At 37.1% G+C, this 24,459-nt stretch overlaps 1 protein-coding gene across 4 annotated transcripts in view; it reads left to right on the forward strand.

The window, feature by feature from the left end:
- The window catches only part of PTPRZ1 (protein tyrosine phosphatase receptor type Z1), a 243,673-nt gene extending 220,937 nt beyond the window's left edge, over nucleotides 1-22,736 (forward strand). For all 4 annotated transcript variants that reach the window (XM_056799637.1, XM_056799634.1, XM_056799636.1 and 1 more), the window contains 8 exons: nucleotides 4,536-4,682; nucleotides 6,466-6,559; nucleotides 6,970-7,043; nucleotides 10,365-10,493; nucleotides 12,121-12,267; nucleotides 13,161-13,303; nucleotides 20,195-20,330; nucleotides 21,754-22,736. In XM_056799637.1, the coding sequence (XP_056655615.1) occupies nucleotides 4,536-4,682; nucleotides 6,466-6,559; nucleotides 6,970-7,043; nucleotides 10,365-10,493; nucleotides 12,121-12,267; nucleotides 13,161-13,303; nucleotides 20,195-20,330; nucleotides 21,754-21,894 (1,011 nt within the window). In that variant the 3' untranslated portion in view covers nucleotides 21,895-22,736. The remainder of the gene's footprint in view (nucleotides 1-4,535; nucleotides 4,683-6,465; nucleotides 6,560-6,969; nucleotides 7,044-10,364; nucleotides 10,494-12,120; nucleotides 12,268-13,160; nucleotides 13,304-20,194; nucleotides 20,331-21,753) is intronic.
- Nucleotides 22,737-24,459: the final 1,723 nt, after the last annotated feature.

Consider the following 24,459-nt stretch of genomic DNA (forward strand, 5'->3'; position numbering starts at 1 on the left):
TTTGGCTGCCTTACAAAAGGATCCACTGGAGAAGGAAATGGCAAACCACTCCAGTGTCTTTGCCAGGAAAACTCATGAAGAGTTGGACACGACCGAACAAAAACAACAAAATATGCAGGCTCTCTGCTAAGCACTGGGCATCTCGAGAAAGGTAAAAACACTCCCCTGTTGGTAAAGGAAATGACACTGGAAGAAGCAACATGTAAATAACTGTGTATAACGATATAAGCAGACTAGTTTGGAAATACTCTTAGAGGGAAAGAGACTAATAGGGCCAGGCTTCTTGTAGAAGGTAGGATTTAGCCAAAGAACCTAGAAGGAAGCAAGAAAAACTGAGTTGGAAGTGAAGAGAGAAAGCATTCATTATATGAGCACATAAATGAAGGATGGGATATCCCAAAAGGAACAAGTGTTCCAAGTTAGCTAGATCATAGAGTGAATGGAAATAAGTAAAGTGTAAGACTGGAAAGGTAGGAAGGAACTGGGCTATGAAGAACTTGACAGGAGAAATAGGAGAATCCCTATTTGATCTTAGAGGTAATAGTGAGTCATTGGAATTTGCTAAGTAGTGGGGTAACATGATAAGACCTATGCTTTAAGAAAAGCATTTTGGGGGGCAGCTGGGTGGCTGAGTGGATTGAGAGCCAGGCTTAGAGATGGGAGGTCCTAGGTTCCAATTTGGCCTCAGACACTCACTAGCCATGTGAACCTGGACAAGTCACTTAACCCCCATTGCCTAACCCTTACTGCTCTTCTGCCTTAGAACCAATACATAATATTAATTCTAAGACAGAAGGTGGTAAGGGTTTTTTTAATTTATTTTTAAACCCTTACTTTCCATCTTAGAATCAATACTATGTATTGGTTCCAAGGCAGAAGAGTGGTAAGGGCTAGGCAATGGGGGTTGAGTGACTTGCCCAGGGTCACACAGCTGGGAAGTGTCTGGGGTCACATTTGAACCTAGGACCTCCCATCTCTAGGCCTGGCTCTCAATCCACTTAGCTACCCAGATGCCCCCAGTAATCGTTTTTTTTTTAATCATTTTGGCAACTGGGGTAAGAAGAGCCTTGAGGCAGACAGGGTAATCAATGAAAAGGCTAGAGCTAATGAGGTCCAATAGAATGTTGTCAGTGTGAGGGAAAGGAACATATATGACAGATGTCACAAAGATGGAAAGAACACTATCAGGTTGGCTCTATAGGGTCAGTGAACGTAAGGAATTGAGGATAACATAGAGCTTGTAAGCCTGTGCTCCTGGGAAGATGGTAGGGCCCTTAACAGTAATAGGAAAGTTCAGAAGAAGAGAGGGCTTTGGACGAAAGAGAATTATTTAGACAAGCTGAATCTGAAATGCTCCAGTATGTTGTCTAAAGCAGGTGGTAATATGGGATTGGAATACAGGAGAGAAACCAGGGCTCTATATACAGATCTCGGAATCATCTGCATATTGTTGATGACTGAATGCATGGGAGGTAGTTTGTTTGAAAATGAGATCATTGAGAAGGAAAAGAGGATGTGATGTCCTAGAAGCCGCAGAAGCCAGGAGGCAATTGGTTGGGTCTTACCCAGGGGAAGTGGTCTGAATGCTACACTAGAGAAAGTTTGAGATCAGGGTGGAGGTCAAGGGAAGCTGAGAGATGGGTCTCGGGGGTCTTGTCCAAGGGGATACAAAAAGCCCACGGGCTAAGGACAAAAGCCGAGAAGGGCAGGGCCAAAGGTGGAAGCTGTGAACGTTGGGAAGCATTTCCCTGACTTTTCATGCACACATCACTGACCTTATATCAGATCCCAATCACCTCTGGTGATTGTCTGGAGTATTGAAGCCAAATTCCATTTGGTCTCAGTGTTTTAAGTCTCTCCTCACTACAATCTTTGACTTGACTACCAAGGCAATTCTCCCTAAAGGATAAGGTCTGATCAGGTCCCCTTTCCCCTCAACTCAGTTAAACCTATTATCTATATAATCAGATAGAGACTTATCTATTTGGTATTTAAGCTTATTCATAACCCAGACACTACGTCCTTTTCATCTTTTTTAACATTTTTTACACATAACTCCCAATCCCCACATTCTACAGTATAGACACATTGATTCTTCTTCATACATACCACTCCTTTCACACTTTGTACTAGTTGTCTACCATGCCTAAAATGTTTATACTCTTCAGCACGCTTAAGCACTGAGCCACAGCTGCTTAATAAATACTTTTTCCCATAGTGATGAATTGAATGCATTCAATAGTGATGTATTGAATGAAGATAGAATACGAAGATTTAGCATCTGGCTGAATTTTTAGAATGAGGCAGAATGACACTAAAGTTGCAAGCCTGAAAGAAATATGAAAATTTTGTAGAAGGATGGGAAAAGATAATCAATTAATTCTGTTTTGGACAAGTTTAGTTCTAGATATTCTATTTAGGGTGACCCATAGATCACTGGTAATACAGGAAGGAAGAAAAGGGTTATATGTACAGGCATAGAAATGATTGTCGAACACACAAACGTTGATGAATTCATCAGGTGAGAGAATATGGAGAAAAAAAGAGAAGAGGGCCTAGGTATAGCCTTGGAGTATAACCACATTTCATGATGGTGGCATGAATGATGACCTAGACAAAGAAACTGAGAAGTGAATCAGTTGAGAGAAACCCAGACAGGAAAGAGGATCTAAGAGATGAGGATGCTCAACAGTGTCAGATGCATGAGGACCAAAGGGTGAGGATTAAAAAAAATTCATTAGATTTGGCCATTTGGAGACTGTTGGTAGTTTGGGAAAGAATATTTTGAATTGAGTGATCAGTTCAGAAGTCAAATTACAGAGGATCTAGAATAGAATGAGGGGCAAATAGGTGACTCAATGGATAAAGAATGAGACTCGGACTTGGGAGGTCCTAGGTTCAAATCTGGCCTCAGATACTTCCTAGCTCTGTGACCCTGGTCAAGTCACTTAATCCCCATTGCCTTGCCCTTACTAGTCTTTTATCTTAGAACTGATATCTAGTATTGATTCTAACACAAACATAATGGGTTTAAAAAAAAAAGATGAGAATGAGAAGATAAAAAGTACAGGAAATCGGTATGAATAGTTTTTCTTCTTTAAGGGAATTGCCTGAGAAATAGAATGGGAAGGAAATAGAATAATATATACTACAACTCTAAGTTTTTCTATAGAAATCCACATGTCACTTTAATAAAATAGTTAACAAGTCTTTGTAGATTGCTGACTATTTTTTACATGTTATATTCTCTCCTGAGCGCCTTCATGAAATAATGGAATTAGAACTGACCTTTCAAGTAAAGATGTGTAATTAAGTTCTGTCTCTGACATTGTATAAGCAGTTTGAACATTAAAGTCATTTTAATTTGTCTGTTCCCCAATCCGTGCTCTAAGACTATAATTTTGAACAAGTTAGTAACTTTTGTTGGTGGAAGGAATTTTCAAACCAAGAATTTTCAATACTGATGAAATCTCAGGTCCAAACCCCTCCTTCCTTCCAAAAAATCAGTGTTCCCACTTATTATTTTGTGAATCTTCATTTTTACTGTACATATAATGGAAAGATCACTGGATCTTGAGTCAGGAGGAACCTGGATTCAAATCCTACCTCTGACACATGTGACATGGTCAAGTTACCCAACTTTTCTGTATCCATTATCTCATCTTCAAAACAGATTTTAACAGGTGTCATTTTCTCCAGTTTCCAGTTTTGTTGTTGTTGTTGTTGTTTGTTTGTTTGTTTGTTTTTTTGCCTTCTAAATGGATGGGGAGAAAGAGGATGAAGCAAATTTGCAAAAGATATTTTTTTAAATGTCTCTATGCTTTAAAATTTTTAAAGTAAAACACATATACAAAAGTAATAATAAAATAGAACAGAGATGATACTTGTAGTGCTTAATGTTATAGGACTATTATGGATATGATAATATATCTAACGTAATTAGTAGCACTTAAAATCCTCTCTATTAACTGTTATCATTACATTGTTCTCAGTTCTGTGCTGGATGCTATGGGTAATACAAAAAAAACCATCAAGTTTTTGCCCTCAAACAGATTAGTATCCAATTAGGTGACATTAGAAAAAACGAACTGCAGAAAACAGCTAGTGAACTTTACAAGCTGGGCTAAAATGTTCAATGTTAAAGTGTGCAGAAGAAACTATAAAATTCTTCTTCCAGAGCTAAAACAAGGTAATGAACAATGAGAAGAACTTCAGAACTGATGGAAGGTTGCCTAGAAGAAGTAGGACTTTAGATGGTCCTGGAAAGAAAGGGGAAAAAAGTGGAGAGGGCATTGTTTTTGGTCCACTTATGGCATGAAAAGAGTAGGAAAAAAAGAAAAAAAATAAAGAATAGATAATATTCTCTCCTGTCTTTTCCATGTCCTGTATCTTAACTTTCTACCAGAGATCTTGTGAAGTTTCATTTTTCAACTCTTAAAAAAAAATATTATAAAGCCTTTGTCCTCCAAAGATGAAGTACACTGTGGAAGTACAAGGAGAAAATAAGATGATGGAACTTTGCATTGTTTTGCCAGGAGCAGTATGTCTTCATTCATGATGCACTGGTTGAGGCCATACTTAGTAAAGAAACAGAGGTTCTGGACAGTCATATGCATGCCTATGTCAACTCTCTCCTCATTCCTGGACCAGCCGGGAAGACGAGACTTGAGAAACAATTCAAGGTAAGTACTTGTAGACACCCAATTATCAAAAGAAAAAAAATTGCCATCTTCTTGTCTCCTACCATTCTAGTCTCCAAGGCCACCAGCATGGACTAGTATCATTGGCAGGCCAGCTTTGTGTTTTTAACCACTCTCATTCTAAACTTAGAACAGAGAAGCAGGGGCAATTTCAAGGAGATTCTGAACTTTTTTTGTATGAGATAAAAGTTCTTCTCAGAAACCCTAGGCAGGCTTGTATAAAATGCCAAGTCAGTCCAGGAAAGGGAGGCACAGAGAAGAATAGCTGGAATGAAAGTAACTTGTCTTACCAACTTTACAAGTACTCTTTACTTCTGAAAGAACCAGACCACTTAGGATAAGAGCTAAGGCCACTGCTATTCATGCTCCTCTTAGGAAGAAAAATCTATACATCCCATGGAGAGAATGACTCAAAACAGTGTCTAGAATCAGTCTCCCCTGAATAATCGCTTCTTCAGACCCAGACTTCCACCTCCCACCCTGTCACAACACAGAGTGCTGGGAAGCAAACTTGACTGCACCCCCAGGTTCTTCCAGAAGCCAGTAAAGGAAGCAAGCATTCAGAAAATGAATGTATTAGGTGTTATCGATATACATAGTTTCATTCCAGGAAACTTTGCAAGCTTCCCCTTTAAGAAACAAAAGGACAGGTTGGGAGGCAAGGGGATGGAGATGGATTTGGATGCAATTTCGTTGTCCAGCCTTTTGGCACTATCTGCCTGGAAGCCTTTCTCATTTCTCATATAGTCCCAAGGCACAAGAACATCTTGGAAGATTCATCAGAAACTCAATCATATTAAGTTCAATAGTCATTTACTAAGCCTCCACTGTAAGTAGACTCTGCTAGGTGCTGAGAGAGCTATAGACTAGAGATAGAGCATGTTCTTTGCCCTGATGGAACGTGGAAACTTGCAAAGGAAAATTCCAGATTTACAAACAACTATATTAGAAAATGAGGTTCCGTGATGGTGATTGATACAGGGCTGGACTTTGACTTCCAGGGCATGGCACCATACCTAGCAGCTAACTAGTAAACACCGACTGAGTCACAGACTCAGCATCAAGGAAGTACAGGTTTCAAATTCTACCTCTAACACTTCACTAGCTATGTAGGCAAATCACTATTACTCTCTAGGCCTCAGTTCCCTCTCTAATGGCTTCAAGGTCCCTGATTCATGGGAATAAGTACTAGACCAGTCCTTAGAGAAAAAATTCTTTGTTCGTTTTTTACATTAATTTTTTTTTTTGCAATTTTGCAAATAATGAAACTGAGACCAAGAGAGCTCAGGAAAGTTCTTCAAAGTTCTATAAATAACAGAAATCAGTGTTTAAAATCAAATCATCTGACTCTATTCTATTTTACCTCTTTAATTCTAAGCAATGAAGTAAAACTAAACTAAGTCATCTGGTCTGTTTCATAGAACAATTTCAAATTCAAAGTGTGATAAATTTAATAGCATTTAACTGATTTTCATACTAGAATGTGGGGTGAGAGCAGAGGGGAAGAACCAACATTATCAAAATCGCATAGAGTATGGGGGCCATGGAGAGATATTCTCCACTCAAGGAACTCAAATGGGAGCCTGGGTGTTCTGCTTCTTTCTGCTCTACATGGGGTGGTTCTGAAGCAAGGAATTAGCTCAGGTTATCCATTAAAATTGGATATACTCATCAAGGACAAGCCAAATGGGTTAATAGTTTGATGTTTTATTCAGTTGCTTATATCTACCAATCCTATTTTTTTCTTTTTCTTCATTTTTTTCAGCTTCTGAGTCAATCTAATATACAGCAGTGTGATTATTCTACAGCCCTGAAACAATGTAATAGGGAGAAGAACAGAACTTCATCCATCATTCCTGGTAGGCTTATTATGCATGTTCAACAGTCAATCAAACTTGCTTTATCTGAAGATTCCTATACACTGTGTGGATTATAGTTAGATGGAGAATTTTAGCGCCCATTAGAATCCATGTGCCTTTGCAAGGTTATGCTGAGGTAGAATATTCCAGCATTTGTAAAAAAGGAATAATGAAATTTGGAACTCAAATTTTAAAAAAGTGAATGTTAAAAATTATCTTATATGTAATTGGGGAAAATATTTTCTTAAATAAAGGAATGTTGAATACTTGTAGCCCTTTTTGAAAGAAGAAAAAACAGGTGAGATGTTCAAAACACTTATTTGCTGAAGGCATCCTCACTTAAAAATGATCAGAATAATTGAAATTGCTCCATCAGCATATTAGTTCACAATGAACATTCTTTGTTACAGTGGAAAGGTCGAGGGTTGGCATCTCCTCACTGACAGGGGAAGGCACAGATTACATCAATGCCTCTTATATCATGGTAAGTCATGTGAGCCGCTGCTTAATCTTCCCCATATGGCTGTGCTTAATAGAAGCAGAGGAGGGAGGGGGGGTTCATCAACATATATTGGTTTGAGTCAGAGCACCTGGTGAGGATGCTAACAGGTCTTGAGGCAGGAGGCTAGGAGGAAGCTGCCTAGGAAGCAACAGCCAGAATTAGAACTCTGTGTGTTTGAGAAAGAGACAGACAAAGAGAGGGAGAGAGACAGAAACACAGAGACACAGAGAGATGCGGTGGGGAGGAGAGGGAGAGACAGAGACAAGGAGAGGTAAAAGAGAGACAGACAGAGACAAAGAGAGGGAGAGACAGAAAGAAACAGACAGAGACAGAGAGATGGGGTGAAGAGAGGGAGAGACAGATAGAGACAAAGGGAGATAGAAGAGGGAGACAGAGACAGGCAAAGAGAGGGAAAGAGAGAGACAGAGATAAGGAGGGGGAGACAGACAGAGGCAAAGAGAGGGAGAGACAGACAGAAACAGACAGAGACAGAGAGATGGGGTGGAGAGGAGAGGGTGAGACAAAGTTGGGGAGAGGTTCAGGGAACTAGAAAGGGAAGGGGCACAGAAGAGAATACACTTCATATTTCTTCCCCCTCAACCCTGGTTTTTGCTCTATGAACTGTCGAGCATGACTCCAGATTAGGATCAGGACACCTACACAGAAGAATGTATAAAACACACAAGTACAAGGATAGCGTTACTCATTGTTACCAAATGAAACAGCACTTACTCCTTCACTGCTGGGTGCTGGACATACTTTTACTGCTAGACTCACTCTGGAATATATGGCCTTTTTCTCAGTGGGATGACAAAGCTGCCCTGGAACTTCAGTGAAAGTGGAGGGCAGTTGTGCTCTCCTCAGGCAGAGGTCGTTGAGCATTATAGATGAGAGGTGTTAATGGTTCATTCTCAGTAACATTCTTTCCCTGCCTGGATCCAGGCTCACTCCAGGCTGAGTGGAGCTGTGCTGTGCTTGGCTTCTGGAGGCCTGATTACCTTTAAAGGTAAAAAGACCTTGACATTGGGCAGTAGACAATTCTAATAGAAGCAGGATATATTCCAATTCAGATAAAAGGACCAGGGAATTCAGCTCCTCTTCTCTATAAGCAATAAATCAATCAAGCATTCACTAATTTCTTCTATTAATACCTTTATAATTAAAGACCCCCCCTTGGGGAAAGGGGGGGCACTTCAGGTTCCACCTCTCCAGAAACTGTGAGAGCTTGAAATTTAATTCTGTGTAACTGGTAACATGGGGTCCAAATCAGAGATGTCTTACATATAGCCTATCACACTCCTGAGTTCATACCAATCCAAATTAAAATGTATTTGAGAAATGTTTACGAAAATAAATAAAAATACAACAAAATGTAAATAACAACTTTTAAAAATCAAATCTGTATATGGTTAGCAGGAATAATTAAGTATGCATTAAAAGTTTTGACTTTGACACCACTAGTCCAAGTAACCAATGATATTAGAGGCAGCTAGAGGGCACAGTTGACTCCAACTGGCACTGGAATCAGGAAGCCTTAAATTCAGATCTAGCCACTGACAATCACTAAATATGTCACCCTGGGGAAGTCACTTAACTGCTATCTGCCTCTGTTTCCTCAATCATTGGCAGCTAGGTGGCAGAGTGGAAAGTGCCATGCCTGGAATCAGGAATACTCCTTCCGGAGTTAAAATCTGGTCTCAGACTCTTACCAGCTAGGTGACCTTGAGCAATGACTTAACCTTTTTGGCCTCAATTTTCTCATCTGTAAAATAAGCTGGATTGAAGAACCACAAACCACTCAAGTATCTTTGCCAAGAAACACTCTGAATGGGATCACAAAAGTCGAACACAACTGAACAAAATCCTCAGCCATGGGGATGAGAATAGCCCCTTCCTCCCAGGATAATTGTAACTTTCAAACCTGCCAAGCACTTAGCATAGTGTCTGACACATAGTAGGCACTTAATAAGTACCTATTTCTTCCCTCATTCCTTCCTTTCATCTCTACTTGTCTGCTTTCCTTCCTTCCTTCCTTCTTTCCTTCTTTCCTTCCTTTCTTCCCTCCTTGCCTGCCTTCTTTCCTTCCTTTCCTCTCTCCTTGCCTGCTTTCTTTCCTTCCTTCCTAACTTCCCTCCTTTCTTCCTTCTTTCCTTGTCTGTTTTCCTTCCTTCCTTGTCTGCTTTCCTTCCTTCCTTCCTTTCTTCTATCTCTAAAGAAAACAAGAAGGACAAACTGTCCAATCAGACACATTTGTGCTATAATTGGATATAAGATAGTTTAGCCTTCTGACATTAGGATGATAAACACAAAGTAAAGCCCATGTTCCTGAATCTGCTTCCTACAAACACTGGAAATGTGCTATTTTAAGGGAACAATCAATCATATGCTCTTCATTTATTCACTGCTTTATTTAGCTAAATAGGTCCTGTACCAATATCCATAATTATGTGCAAGCTTTTTGTGTTTTGATTTTCTGCTTCATCTTTTCTCAGATCCTTCACCAGCTATAAAATTCAGAATATCTTTTTGCCTTGGTTTCCATTAACTTGTAAATAGATGCCCTTCTAATACTTTTTGTTCATCTATTTTTTTTCAGTCATGTCAAACTCTTTCTGACACTATTTGGGGTTTTCTTGGCAAAGATACTGGAATGATTTGTCATTTCCTTCTCCAGCTCATTTTATAGATGAGGAAACTGAGGCAAATAAAATTAAGTGACTTGCCTAGGGTCATGCAGGTAGTATCTGAAGCTTGTTTTGAACTTGGGTTTTGCTAACTCTAAGCTCTCTATTCACTGTGTCACCTAGCTGTCCTTCTGATAGTTTTTAATCACATTCAATGCATGAAAAAAATTTTTTATTTGGTAGCAGACAGAAGAGAGTGACCATATTTTACTCATTTAGTGTTTTTTTTGTTGGTCATAATTATTTTTAATGTATTTATTTAATTAATTTTTACTCATTTAGTTAACAAATTCTAAACAAGTACTGGCTCTCCCCCTCAAAGACCTTACAATATCTATCATATTATTCAAAGACCTCCTTGAGTTTCTCCCCCCCCATTCATGACCTTCTTTGAATTACTCTCTGATATAAAACCTCTGATACTGAACGAAAGATGAACTAATATGAAATATTTCCCCAATATGTAATGCTGAAAAGATTTCTGGCATATATAAATTTCCTACTGCTGAATACATCACTAGGCTCAACTCAGAGCATAGCCATATTGCCTCCTAGTTTATCTGTCTTGGTCTCTGGCAGTTAGACTTTGCCTTCTCACTTAGCCTTTTTGGTTTTGTAGGGTTATTATCAAAGTAACGAATTCATCATCACTCAGCATCCCCTGCTGCACACCATTAAGGATTTCTGGAGGATGATATGGGATCATAACGCCCAGCTCATTGTAATGCTGCCAGAGAGCCAGAACATGGTAAGGCATCCCTGTCTTTTTTCTATCCCAGGTTCCAAGAAAGCAGTCATCTCAAACAGATTGCAACAAAATTGATAAGAATTAAATCACTTGGTTTCTTGAACCAAAATTCTCTTCTTTTTTCCACCACTCACTGCTGCCTCAGAACCATGGATAGCAGCCCTATCCCGCCTAGTCCTAGAATGACCTGCCCTTCCACTATGCTGTCTTTAGTGGCCTTTCTGTTGTCAGCACATTCCCCTTCACTTGCCCCCTCTCTCAGAAATTATATAGATTTTGGTTGCTTTGGTTGTTTTCTGGTATATATTTTGTGTTGAATTATCTCTGTGTGTGTTGTTTCCCCATCTCCAGTTTGAATGTGAAGTCCTTGAGGACAAGTCTTACTTCATTTTTGCCTTGGCATCCCAAGTGCCTGGCCTGCTACCTAGTACTACCTAGTAGTTAACTCAACTGAGTTGGACCAACACCAACTCTATACAAGGCACTAGAGATTCAAAGCCCCAAAATAAAATTGTACATGTCCTTACAGAATTTGTCTTCTATTGTAATGAAATCTTAGAATGTGAATAAATACATAAAGGAATTTTCAACAATATAAAACAAAAAAATGCCACCACATTAAGTATCTCTCTTGGTGTGTGTGTTTGTGTGTGTGTGTGTGTGTGTGTGTGTGTGTGTGTGTTTCTAATTAGAATAGTGTCAGTGGAGAGATGACCCTCTCCATTGTTCCTTGGACTTCATGATACCTTCTCTCCAATCCTAATGTGTATGTGTGATATTTTTGTTGTTTTAGAGTTTTTTGCTCTACCTCCTTTAAAAAATAATATAAATTTTAAATAGTTTCATTTTCAGTCTTGAAGGCACTCCTTGAATGAGACATCATTATTTGGAGAATCACTCTGACAGCAGTTCCTACCTGTATTCTTACAGACCTCATCTGAAGTGATTTAAAATTATCCTTCCTCTATTTAGGACTTGGAACACACACATAGACACACATACACACACATCAAGGTTCAGATTTTGTCAAATGCTTTCTCTGTATGAGAAAAGTAAAACCATCTCCTAATGGTTGTTTTATGGAACCCTTGCCTATCCTTCTGCAAAAATAAAAAACAGATGATGGTGTCATTCTGGGTTTTTGTGGGTCTCTAGAAGGCCTTGGAATTCATAGTTCCTGGGGCTCCAAATTCTCACATTCCTCTGGCAATGTGGGGCCACTGGAGGCTCTTCACTACATTCTGCCATTGTTGACAACAGCAGCGAATGTGCCAATGTGTTTGAGATGATTGGAAAACAAAATGGCAAGGCTGTGAGGCTTGTTACCAAATAACTAAGTGTCAAGAGCTCAAGTGCTGCATCTTCTTAAGAGTCTTGTTTTATTCTTCACATGTCAGTCTGCCCTTAGAGACAGTGAAGTTTATAAGAGTTAAAATGGGCTTTGAAAGCAAAGGAAGAATCGAATCTTCTATTTCAAGCAATTAGCTTCATTTCATACTTTGACCTTTGGGACATGAAAAATTTATATAAATGATGCACTATTAATACTACTTGGCTTTCTGTAGAATAGTGCTCCCAGAGCTTCAAATAAAGTAGCTAAATCTTATTACTTTTCCATTCCTTACAGGCAGAAGATGAATTTGTTTACTGGCCAAATAAGGATGAGCCTATAAATTGCGAGAGCTTTAAGGTTACCATGATTGCTGAAGAATATAAATGTCTCTCTAATGAAGAAAAACTAATAATTCAAGACTTTATCTTAGAAGCTACACAGGTATTGAAGATGTAACTTTAAATGATAAATTTATGGGAGCAGATATTATTTTATTTATCTGTTAAATTTATATCTATATGTTCATACATATATGTATATAGAAATATGTATGTTCATACCTAATACATATTTATGTATTTATTAAGTGCATATATATGTATGTATGTGGGTATGTACTAGAGGCATCAAGGTGGATCAGTGGATAGAATATTGAGCTTAGAGTCAGGAAGACCTGAGTTCAAATATAAATTTTAAGACATTGTCTCTTCCCCAATAAAGCTGGCAGTCTAATATAGAAATGTGCAATAATAATAATAATAATAATAGCTATCATCAATATTGACATCTTTTATTAGGGTCTGCCATCATACATCCTAGAGTTGGCTTGAAGAAGTAATTTTTTAAAAATTCTTTCAATGCATATATAGAGTCTCTTGGTATAAAGACATCCTTCTACTAATAGGAGAGATGAAATATTCCTATTACTCTCTTGTCATCTGATTTAATTGTTGTTTGTTGTTCAGTCATTTCAGTCATGCCCAACTCTTCATGACTCCATTTGATAGTTTCTTGGCAAAGATACTGGAGGGATTTGCCATTTCCTTCTCTAGGTCATTTTATAGGTGAGGAAATGAACTCAAATGGGGTTAAGTGACTTGCTGAGGGTCACAGCAAGTAGATCTCTAAGGTCAGATCTGAACTTGGATCTTCATGACTTCACGTTTGGGGCACTCTATCTGCAGTGTCACTGAGATGCCTCCCAAAAAATACCTTGTCCCACCTCTCTGACTTAATGGTCCTTTCACAATTTCTGGCCTTTCATAGTTATCTTGTGATAAAATAATGAATAAAATGCTCCATAAAAGATGTTCATTGTTTCTTCTTATCAATAGGATGACTATGTACTTGAAGTAAGACACTTTCAGTGCCCCAGATGGCCAAATCCTGATAGTTCCATTAGTAAAACCTTTGAGCTTATAAGTATCATCAAGGAAGAAGCCTCCAATAGAGATGGACCCATGATTGTTCATGATGAGTAAGTTCTTAATTTTAAATCCATTTTTAAATATAGTCCTTTCCTTAGAAATGGAAATACAGTTGTATACTCTATGAGTTTGTACTAATTTGTCTGACAAAATAGAAGAAAACATAAAATATCTCACTGAAAAAATGACAGATCAGGAAAAAAGAACACAAAGAGACAATTTGAGAATCATTGGTCTACCTGAAAACCCAGAAATAAACAGAAATTCTTGACATCATACTACAAGAAATTATCCAAGAAAACTGCCCTGAGGTTCTTGAACAAGGGGAAAAAATAGACATTGAAAGAGTTCATAGAACACCCTCTACCCTAAATCCTCAAAAGACAACTCCCAGAAATGTAATTGCCAAATTCAAGAGCTTCCAAGCTAAGGAGAAAATTTTGCAATAAGCCAAAAAGAGACAATTCAGATACCAAAGAGCACCAGTTAGGATCACACAAGATCTAGCAGCTCCCACACTAAAAGACTGAAAGGCTTGGAATATGATATTCAGAAAGGCAAGAGAATTGGGTCTTCAACCAAGGATCACCTATCCATAAAAACTAACTATATACTTCCAAGAGAAAGTATGGGCATTGAACAAAATAGATTTCCAACCATTTGTAAAGAAAAGACCAAAACTAAGTGGAAAGTTGGATATATAAACACAAAGATCAAGAGAAACATGAAACGGTAAATAAGAAAAAGAGGGAAAAGGGGGAAAAGTTTTTATTCAAACTTTCTTCTTTAAGGGCTTCAATGAGATCAAATTATTTATATTAATATATGAGGAAAATGTTATTTTTAACTCTAAAAAATTATATTCACTTATAATAATTAAAGGAATCATTCGCAGGAAGAGATTGGGCTAATAAGTACTATAAGATGATATGCAAAAAAAAGAAAAAAGGGAGAGGAGAATCAAAGATGGCCCCAAGAGAAACTTGAAGAAATAAAATAAATAGGATAAATTTTATCATATAAAGATACACATGAGATGGGGAGGGGAAGAAGTCTCTTACAAGAAAGGGAGGAAGAGAATGCTAATAGGTAACACTTAAACCTTACTCTCAGTGAAATCAATTCTGAGAGGGAAGAGCATCTAGATCCCATGGGGTATTGAATTATATCTTACCCTACAGGGAAAGTAAGAAGGGAAAAGTAAAGGGGGTAGGGGGACAGGGAGTACAAAAAGGGAGGGAAAGAGAATGGGGAGGGAACTTAACAAACCCTGAAAAAATATGAAGGAAACAAAAAGGGAGGCAGCAGAAAGGAAAGCTTATTAAGGGCAATGATTAGAGGGACTGATCAAAAGCAAACCACTGATTTAAAAGGAATATGGCAAAAGAAGAAAGGGCAGAACTAGGAGAGGATATCAAAATGCTGGGGAATACACAAGTGGCAATCATAACTTTGAACGCGAATGGGATGAACTCACCTATGAGATGAAAACAAATAGGAGAATGGATTAGAAATCTAAATACTACTATATGTTGCCTGCAAGAAACAAACTTGAGGCAAGTAGACACTCACAAGGTTAGAAATAAAGGTTGGAGCAAAACCTATTGGGCCTCAAATGATAGAAAGAAGACAGGAGTTGCAATCATGATATCTGACAAAGCCAAAGTAAAAATAAATCTGATTAAAAGGGATAGGGAAGGTAACTATATCCTGATAAAAGGCAGTATAGACTGACAAAATATCAGAAATCAACATGTATTCACCAAAAGGTATAGCATCCAGATTACTAAAGGAGAAACTGGTGGAGTTGAAAGAGGAAATAGATTGAAAAACGATACTAGTGGGAGACCTGAACTTACCACTATCAAATTTAGACAAATCAGATAAAAAATAAATAATGAAGAGGTAAGAGATGTGAATGAAATCTTAGAAAATTTGGAGTTAATAGATATATGGAGAAAAATGAATAGTCACAAAAATGAATACACCTTCTTTTCAGCAGCACATGGTACATTCACAAAGATTGAACATGTACTAGGGCATAAAAACATGGCAAAAAATGCAAAAAAGCAGAAATAATAAATGCAACCTTTTCAGATCATAATACAATAAAAATAATAATCAGTAAGGGTTCATGGAGAGGCAAATCAAAAATTAATTGGAAATTAAATAATATGATTCTCCAAAATCAGTTAGAGAACAAATCATAGAAACAATAATTTCATTGACGAAAATGACAATTATGAGACATACTTTCAAAATCTATGGGATGCAGCCAAAGCAGTACTCAGGGGGAAATGTATATCCTTGAATGCACATATTAACAAATTATGGAGGGCAATGGTCAATGAATTGGACATGCAAATCAAAAAACTTGAAAGCAAACAAATAAAAAATCCCCAGATGAAAACTAATTTAGAGATCCTAAAAATTAAGGGGGAAATTAATAAAATCGAAAGTGAAAGAACTATTGAACTAATAAATAAGACTAGAAGCTGGTATTTTAAAAAAACAAACAAAATAGACAAAGTACTGGTCAATCTAATAAAAAAAGGAAAGAAGAAAACCAAATTGGAAGCATCATAGATGAAAAGGGAGACCTCATCTCCAATGAAGAGGAAATTAAGGCAATCATTAAAAACTATTTTGCCCAATTATATGGCAAGAAATATACCAATATAGGTGATATGGATGAATAGTTACAAAAATATAAATTGCCTAGATTAACAGAAGAAGAAATAGAATTCTTAAGTAATCCTATATCAGAAAAAGAAATTGAACAAGCCATCAAAGAACTCCCTAAGAAAAAATCCCCAGGGCCTGATGGATTCACAAGTGAATTCTATCAAACATTCAGAGAACAAGTAATGCCAATACTATACAAAATATCTGAAATAATAAGCAAAGAGGGAGTTGTACCAAATTCCTTTTATGACACAAATATGGTACTGATTCCAAAGCCAGGCAGGTCAAAAACAGAGAAAGAAAACTATAGACCAATCTCCTTAATGAACATAGATGCAAAAATCTTAAATAGGATAGTAGCAAAAAGACTCCAGCAAGTCATCACGAGGGTTTTCATTATGACCAGGTAGGATTTATACCAGGAATGCAAGGATGGTTCAATATTAGGAAAACCATCCACATAATTGACCATATCAACAAGTAAACCAACAAAAATCACATGATTATCTCAATAGATGCAGAAAAAGCCTTTGATAAAATACAACACCCATTCCTATTGAAAACACTAGAAAGTATAGGAATAGAAGATCCTTTCCTAAAAATAATAAACAGTATTTATCTAAAACCATCAACAAACATTATCTGCAATGGGAATAAACTAGAAGCCTTCCCAATAAGATCAAGAGTCAAACAAGGATGCCCATTATCACCTCTATTATTTAATATTGTATTATTTAATATTGTAATATTGCTAGAAACACTAGCAGTACCAATTAGAGAGGAAAAAGAAATTGAAGGTATTAAAATTGGCAGTGAGGAGACCAAGCTATCACTCTTTGTGGATGAAATGACGGTCTACTTAAAGAATCCTAGAGAATCAACTAAAAGCTAGTGGAAATAATTAACAACTTTAGCAAAGTTGCAGGACACAAAATAAATCCACATAAGCCATCAGCATTTCTATATATCTCCAACACAGCTCAGCAGCAAGAATTAGAGAAATTCCATTTTAAATCACCCTAGACAATATAAAATACTTGGGAATCTATCTGCTGAGACAATCACAGGAACTATATTAACACGACTACAAAACACTCTCCACACAATTAAAACTAGATCTAAACAATTGGAAAAGCATTAACTGCTCATGGGTAGGATGAGCTAACATAATAAAAATGACCATCCTACCCAAATTTATTTATTAATTTAGTGCCATACCCATCGAACTTCCAAAAAACATTTTTACTGAATTAGGAAAAAAAAACATAACAAAGTTCATTTGGAAGAAAAAAGATCAAGGATATCCAGGGAAATCATTAAAAAAATGCAAAGGAAGGTGGCTTAGCAGTAGCAGATCTTAAATTATACTATAAAGCAGTGGTCATCAAAACAATAAAGTACTGGCTAAGAGACAGAAAGGAGGATCAGTGGAATAGACTTGGGTTAAGTGACCTCAGCAAGACAGTCTATGATAAGCCCAAAGATCCCAGCTTTTTGGGACAAAAATCCAGTATTTTATAAAAACTGCTGGGAAAACTGGAAAACAGTATGGGAGAGATTAGGTTTGGGTCAATATCTCACACCCTACACCAAGATAAACTCAGAATGGCTGAATAACTTGAATATAAGGAAGGAAATTATAAGTAAATTAGGTGAATGCACAATAACATACATGTCAGATCTTTGGGAATGGAAAGATTTTAAAACCAAGCAAGAGTTAGAAAAAAATCCCAAAACGTAAAATAAATAATTTTGATTACATCAAATTAAAAAGGTTTTGTACAAACAAAACCAATGCAACCAAAATTAGAAGGGAAATAACAAATTGGGAAACAATCATCATAACAAAACCTCTGACAAAGCTCTAATTACTCAAATTGATAGAGTTAAATCATTTGTACAAAAAAATCAAGCCATTCTCCAATTGATAAATGGGCAAGGGACATGAATAGGTAATTTTCAGTTAAAGAAATCAAAACTATTAATAAGCACATGAAAAAGTGTTCAAAATCTCTTATAATCAGAAAGATGCAAATCAAAACAGCTCTGAAGTATCACCTTACACCTAGCAGATTGGCTAACATGACAGCTATGGAAAGTAATGAATGCTGGAGGGGATGTGGCAAAGTTGGGACATTAATGCATTGCTGGTGGAGTTGTGAATTGATCCAGCCATTCTGGAGGGCAATTTGGAACTATGCCCAAAGGGCGATAAAAGATTGTCTGCCCTTTGATCCAGCCATATCACTGCTGGGTTTGTACCCCAAAGAGTTAATAAGGAAAAAGACTTGTAAAAGAATATTCATAGCAGAGCTCTTTGTGGTGGCAAAAAATTAGAAAATGAGGGGATGCCCTTCAGTTGGGGAATGGCTAAACAAATTGTGGTATATGTTGGTGATGGAATACTATTGTACTCAAAGGAATAATGAAGTAGAGGAATTGCATGGGGACTGGAACAACCTGCAGTAATTGATGTAGAGCGAAAGGAGCAGAACCAGGAAAACATTGTACACAGAGACTGATACACTGTGGTACAATCGAATGTAATGTCCATTAGTGGCAGAGCAGTGATCCTGAACAATCCGGAGGGATCTATGAGAAAGACCTCTATCCACATTCAGAGGAAAAACTGTGAGAGCAGAAACACCAAAGAAAAACAACTGCTTGACTACATGGGTCGAGGGGATGTGGTTGGGGATGGAGACTCTAAATGAACATCCTAATGCAAACACCAACAATATGGAAATAGGTTCTGATCAAGGACACAAGTAATACCCAGTGGAATTGCGTGTGGGCTACAGGAAGTGTGTGGGTAGAGGAGGTAGGGATAAAATATGATTCTTGTAACTACAGAATAATGTTCTAAATTGACTAGATAAAATAATAATAATAATAATTTTTTAAAAAAGAAGTGAAGGCTTACCTATCTCTTTAGAGTCAACTTTTGAAACTTAATGAAGCCGAGAATCATTTTGATAAGCATCTGACTTTGCAACTTTATACCTTAACTATTGAACATGATTTTCTTTTTCAGTTGTTTTGATCTAAAGACAAAAAAAAAAGTTTAGCAAAGAGAGGCTATAGAATCTTCATTTGAGATTAGTTGTGCCATACCATATACTCTGTGTGTGTGTGTGTGTGTGTGTGTGTGTGTGTGTGTGTGTGTGTGTGTGTGTGTATTATAAGGGGGAAAGAGGTTACTTATTAAAAAGGTTGGACTGGATTACTTAAGAATAGGGTCACCAGGAATTTATATTAATTCCAAAGAGATTTATTTACAATTTACTTACAAAATATAGAAAGAGTGAAGAAAATGAGAGAGAGGATAGGGTAAGATATCTAGCCTAAGCACTAAGTAATTTACTCCGGGCCCCTGGCTCAACCTAGGCAGGGAGACTTGGTTTCAGCCAGCCTCGGCAAAGCCAAGGACTTGGGGAAAACTCTCTCAAGAGGTAGGTTTCTCCTGAGGCTAGTTTCTTCAGAAAATATCCTGGAAAGGAGTCAGCCTTTTCCCTCACCAGGTGTCAGTCTAAAGGAAGAGCTTTAAGAACAGTCTCACCAGGATCTGGGTCTCGTGTTCAGTCAGCAGATTCTCTTCAGCCTCCACTCAAACTCGGAACTCCAAGTAAAAAACTCACTCAGGAAGTTGTCACTCCCTTTTAAAGACACTTCCTTTTGCATCACTTCCTGTGCCTTCCCCTAATTTCACTCTACCAATCACAGTTGAAATTTTGCTTTAGGACTACCAAGGGGCAGTCAGTTTGATCCTGATTCATCACACACTATTGGACACATGGGTCACAGACCTCCCCAAGTGTGAATAGGGTTACACCTTTAGTAATTAAATCTAAAAATGGGCAGGGGTTACAATTTAATCTTCATATACACACACACACACTCACTTTGTCCTTTTACATCATAATGGCTTCTTATGTTAAGAGAAAATAGAACTGTGAACTCAGGGTATATTCTTAGATGGCTGATCTTTTGCTGTCCAAGTGATATTTTATTTCCACTCCTACAAGTATCAAGTTGAAAAACCTACACGTTTCTATAGAATTTCCCCATTGCCTATTTAACCTGTGAGGGCTTTCATCCCAAAGCATAGCTCTCTATATAATGAGGTAGCAAGAGAAGATATGTTAAGAAAGGTAATTGATTGATTCTTTCACAAGCTGATATCCCTAGTGACTTATGAAACTTAAAATATTGATGCTTTTTAAATAAAGATTTTGACTACTTTCCTTTCCACAAAGGCATGGAGGAGTGACAGCAGGAACCTTCTGTGCACTGACAACCCTCATGCACCAACTAGAAAAGGAGAATTCAGTGGATGTTTACCATGTAGCCAAGATGATAAATTTGATGAGGCCTGGTGTCTTCACAGACATTGTGAGTATACATATACATGCAGATTTGTAGATAAACAGGCAGATAGTCAGTGGGGGGGGGGGAGAGAGAGAGAGAGAGAGAGAGAGAGAGAAACAGAGAGAGAGAGAGAAAGAAACAGAGAGAGAGAGAGAGAGAGAGAGAGAGAGAGAGAGAGAGAGAGAGAGAGAGAGATCTTTCTAATTTTAACAACCTTTTAAATGCAGTAGTAGAAAACTGATGAAATCATGGATCTGGATCAGAAAAGAAAATTGATTTATATTAAATGAGGCTTTCCTGGTTATCAGTTGTGAAAATAGTCATTAACCCACATTAACAAATCCTGTGAGGAAGAACATGGGTCTAAGTAGGACCTTCTGCTTCTTCTACTTAACCTCTTAGAATTTTCTTTAGACTGATACTTTAGTACCTATTTGACCTCAGGATATCTAAAGAAATTCCACAATGCCCAAGTCTTTAACTTTGAAAAAATGTGTAGAATACTCATACCCAGAGGCAGTGTTAATGTCCATGAATGTACCCAAACTGGTCATAAGATAATGATGTCTCTAGAAAAATCTACAGATAACAAGAAATAGGTCTTCCTGATGAGAATTACAGAAGAAAATAAAATCAGATGTTTATTATCATAATTACAGTCTCTAAATCTATAATATCCTTAACTTAAATAAATGATGAGGCACTAGAATTCCAAAGAGTGGATCTGCCTATTTGGGACATCCAGAACAACCAGTCATGCAACATCCAAAGAATTGCTTCACTGGAGGTATAAGAAAATGAGAGACTGGACAAAATAAGTAGGCTTAAAAGCTGAAAAATTACATCAACCAGTTTTGTCTACAATTCCAAATAATTTAATCTGTTTATTTAATTTGGTTTCTTGACTTAAGTGATTTTTTTAGCTCATTAGTGGTTTGGAGACAGAACCCCATGTTCTTCTACCCAACTGAAGCCCTGGTTTAGCAGGCTAACAGTGAAACAGTGACTATAACTAATAAATGAATATAATGAAAGTTATCACAGCCCAGTAATTTTGCAGCTTACAATCTCTAAATGCTCAAATATGAGATGCCAATATAGAATCGTTAGCAGTTGTAAAATCAGTATTTTTCCATGAATTTAAGAAACTTCATAGAAGATTGAGTTGCAATTAAGATGTTCCCAAATTCATTGTATTAAAAGAATGACTAAAAGGTTTCACAGATCATTTATTTCAATTAAATAATTGCTACACAAGTCTGTTATAAGGCTTTCCCCCACCCCTTTTCCCCCATGGGGTGAGGGAGGTAGAAAAGTAAAAAATAAATGTTTATGAATTCTAAAAATTAAAATTAATTTTAAAAATAAGTATTAATGCACATACTGATTGGCTCTTCTTAAAGATCAGTTACATTTCCTTCGCATTATTTCTCTTTCTATTCTCTAGGAGCAGTACCAGTTTTTGTACAAAGCTATTCTCAGTCTGGTTAACACAAGGCAGGAAGAAAATCCTTCCACATCTCTGGACAGCAACGGCACAGCTTTACCTGATGGAAATGTGGCAGAGAGCTTGGAGTCTTTAGTTTAACCCACTGAAGCAAGTCCCTACAGTTGAGCATCATTGTTTTCATTCTTAAATTATATGGGAAAATCTATCCAGTCACTGTCATCTGTTTACTTCCCATGAACCAACAACACTTTTGATGGTACATGATCTTACTGCCAAGCTGACATCATTAATACTGTGTGCCTTTTTGCAAGATTTCTTGTAATCCATTTGTTATGTCTGAACTAAATTGACTGAATTTTACAGTGTTTCTATGAACAGAATTGTGGTATTTTTTTCAGTATTAGTTTCCTACCATCAGGTTTGATTTTAACTGAAAATCTAAATTTATAGATTCTAGGAGATCTCCAGGACATCAAAACACTTTTGTTTGTAGAGTCAGATTTATGGCTGTATTTGTAGCAATCCTCATTGTTTTCCAGAAATATAACTTTTAATATAGTCTATTGTAAATAAAACACTGTTCTCTGTAATATTCAATATTTTACACAACTACAGTATTCACCTAAAGTAGAAATAATCTGATACTTACTGTAAATACAGCTCTAGTAACTATTCCATGGACCAAATTTATATTTATAATTGTAGATTTTTATATTTTACTACCGTCAGTTTTCTAGTTCTGTCTATTTGCATTGTTAAAATAATATAGTTCACTTTCTGTTTTTACTTTCTTCTGCTATTTTATTGTGCAGCTAAGTGATTAACCCTATTCGAGCATGTAATTTTAACTTCTTTTTGTGGAAAATAGAAATACAGCTGTTTTGAAATGAGACTTTTTTTTAATGAGAATAACTTCCTTGGCATCATTTCAATTGTTTTTACCAATAGTGTTACAAAAATAAATATAAATATCGCAGTCAGTTCACATTTAATTACTGTCACATTGGTCAATAGGCAGCAGTGGGTTGTGGATACATGATGGAGAAACAGAGAAACTGAAACAAGTCTTGAGAATTCAGGAAGGTATCAAGGTTTAGAACCAGGCCAAGGGCCAGAATTGAACAGGCAGGCTGAAATCGGAATAGACAGGCCAAGATCAGGAGTCAAGTTGGCAGCCAAGAACCAGGGCGACCCAAACACTCCAGAGTAGAGCAGAGTGAAAGCTCCAAAGTTCAAGTAAACCGTGAGACCTTAGACCTGCGGGAGCTTGGGGAACAAGACTTGTGAAGAACACAGATGGAAGGCATCCCTACTAACAAAGCACCTTGCTACTTGGTGTGGCTCCCATTTCCCAAGTGTGACTAGCACCTGACTGAGTGGAATGGCAACAGCTAAGAGGGAGACCTGAGCTCCTGACACACAGCCAAGCAAGCAACTAATGCTTTTAGAAATGAAGCACATTTCTCTTACTGAGAGCTGGAATTGGGAGGTCACACTAAGCATTCTTTTCTTTTTCTGGTTAGCCTCCTGACCTGGATAAGCTTTACTCTCTCCCTCTGGGAAGTAAACCATGTTGGTTATAAATTCTAAACGCACATAATTACACATCTTAAGCTAAACATTTAGAGAATGGAATCCATTCCCTTCAGCAATAACCCCCCAGGGGACATCTAATTATCTCCAGAGCCATGGTTTAATTTTCCTCAACTCCTTAAAACAATTAATACTGCTCTACTTGAATTTTTTAAATAATATAGTCAAAAGGGACTTAGAAAGAGGTTGAGGAGGATTTTTTTTTAATCTAATAGAAGGTCAGATTCCAAAGAGGTTTAGAATCATTGGTCTCTCAATTGATATCTCCATGTCCTGGGGTTGAAGCTAAAGAGGTCAATTTTGAATTCCTGGTTGTTTTTTGTTTTTTTTTTCCCCTAACCTTTTCTCCTAATCCTCTTGTCCTTCCCTCACCACCCACAATATCTGATCACAAGCTGATTTGAACCAGTACTACATGTTATCTTAATTATCTTGTCTACTAATTTTCCCTATCCTTTGTCCCAGAAACAACAGCTCATAGGATGTACAGATTTTTTTTATCCTTTGCAGTGACTTATTAGTGTCTCACTGCACCTTTTCCAAGGGAAATAATCATGCAGTTAACAAGTATGATAATTAAGTATTTCCATAGACAAACTATAGTAATTAAATCCTGCAATGGAGAAGGCAAAAAGGACTCCTGCTCCAGAAATAGCAGTCTCTCTCAATCCTCCCTCCCTAAAACATAAAACAATTACACAGATGGCCTTGAAAAAAAAATAAAATCAAGAAATCTGGTGTTTTTCCAAGATCCCTTCCATCAGTTTCCATAATCTCATTCATCATCTTATCATGATGACAAATTATTTAAAACCTAAATCCTGAGGATAATCTTTTTTGCTTACCCATACTGGTTTTTAACTAGGAGAAATAAGCAAAAAGCAAGCTATCACTGCTAATCTTCATCAACCTGTGATGGATTTAATAAATTTCATGAAAGTGTGTCAATTCCAACTAATACTCAGCCCAAAGCCATATTGTAATTATATTTTTACTGTAATACCAACAAGCACCTAAAATCTTGTAAACTAGGTCAGGTTCAGAAAAGATACTGTTTATAGATAGTTTCCAGTCTTAAATAATATCAAGGTACCTTATAACTCCAATCAA

This window comes from Monodelphis domestica, chromosome 5 (genome assembly GCF_027887165.1).
Source record: "Monodelphis domestica isolate mMonDom1 chromosome 5, mMonDom1.pri, whole genome shotgun sequence".
In the NCBI taxonomy this organism is placed as follows: domain Eukaryota; kingdom Metazoa; phylum Chordata; class Mammalia; order Didelphimorphia; family Didelphidae; genus Monodelphis; species Monodelphis domestica.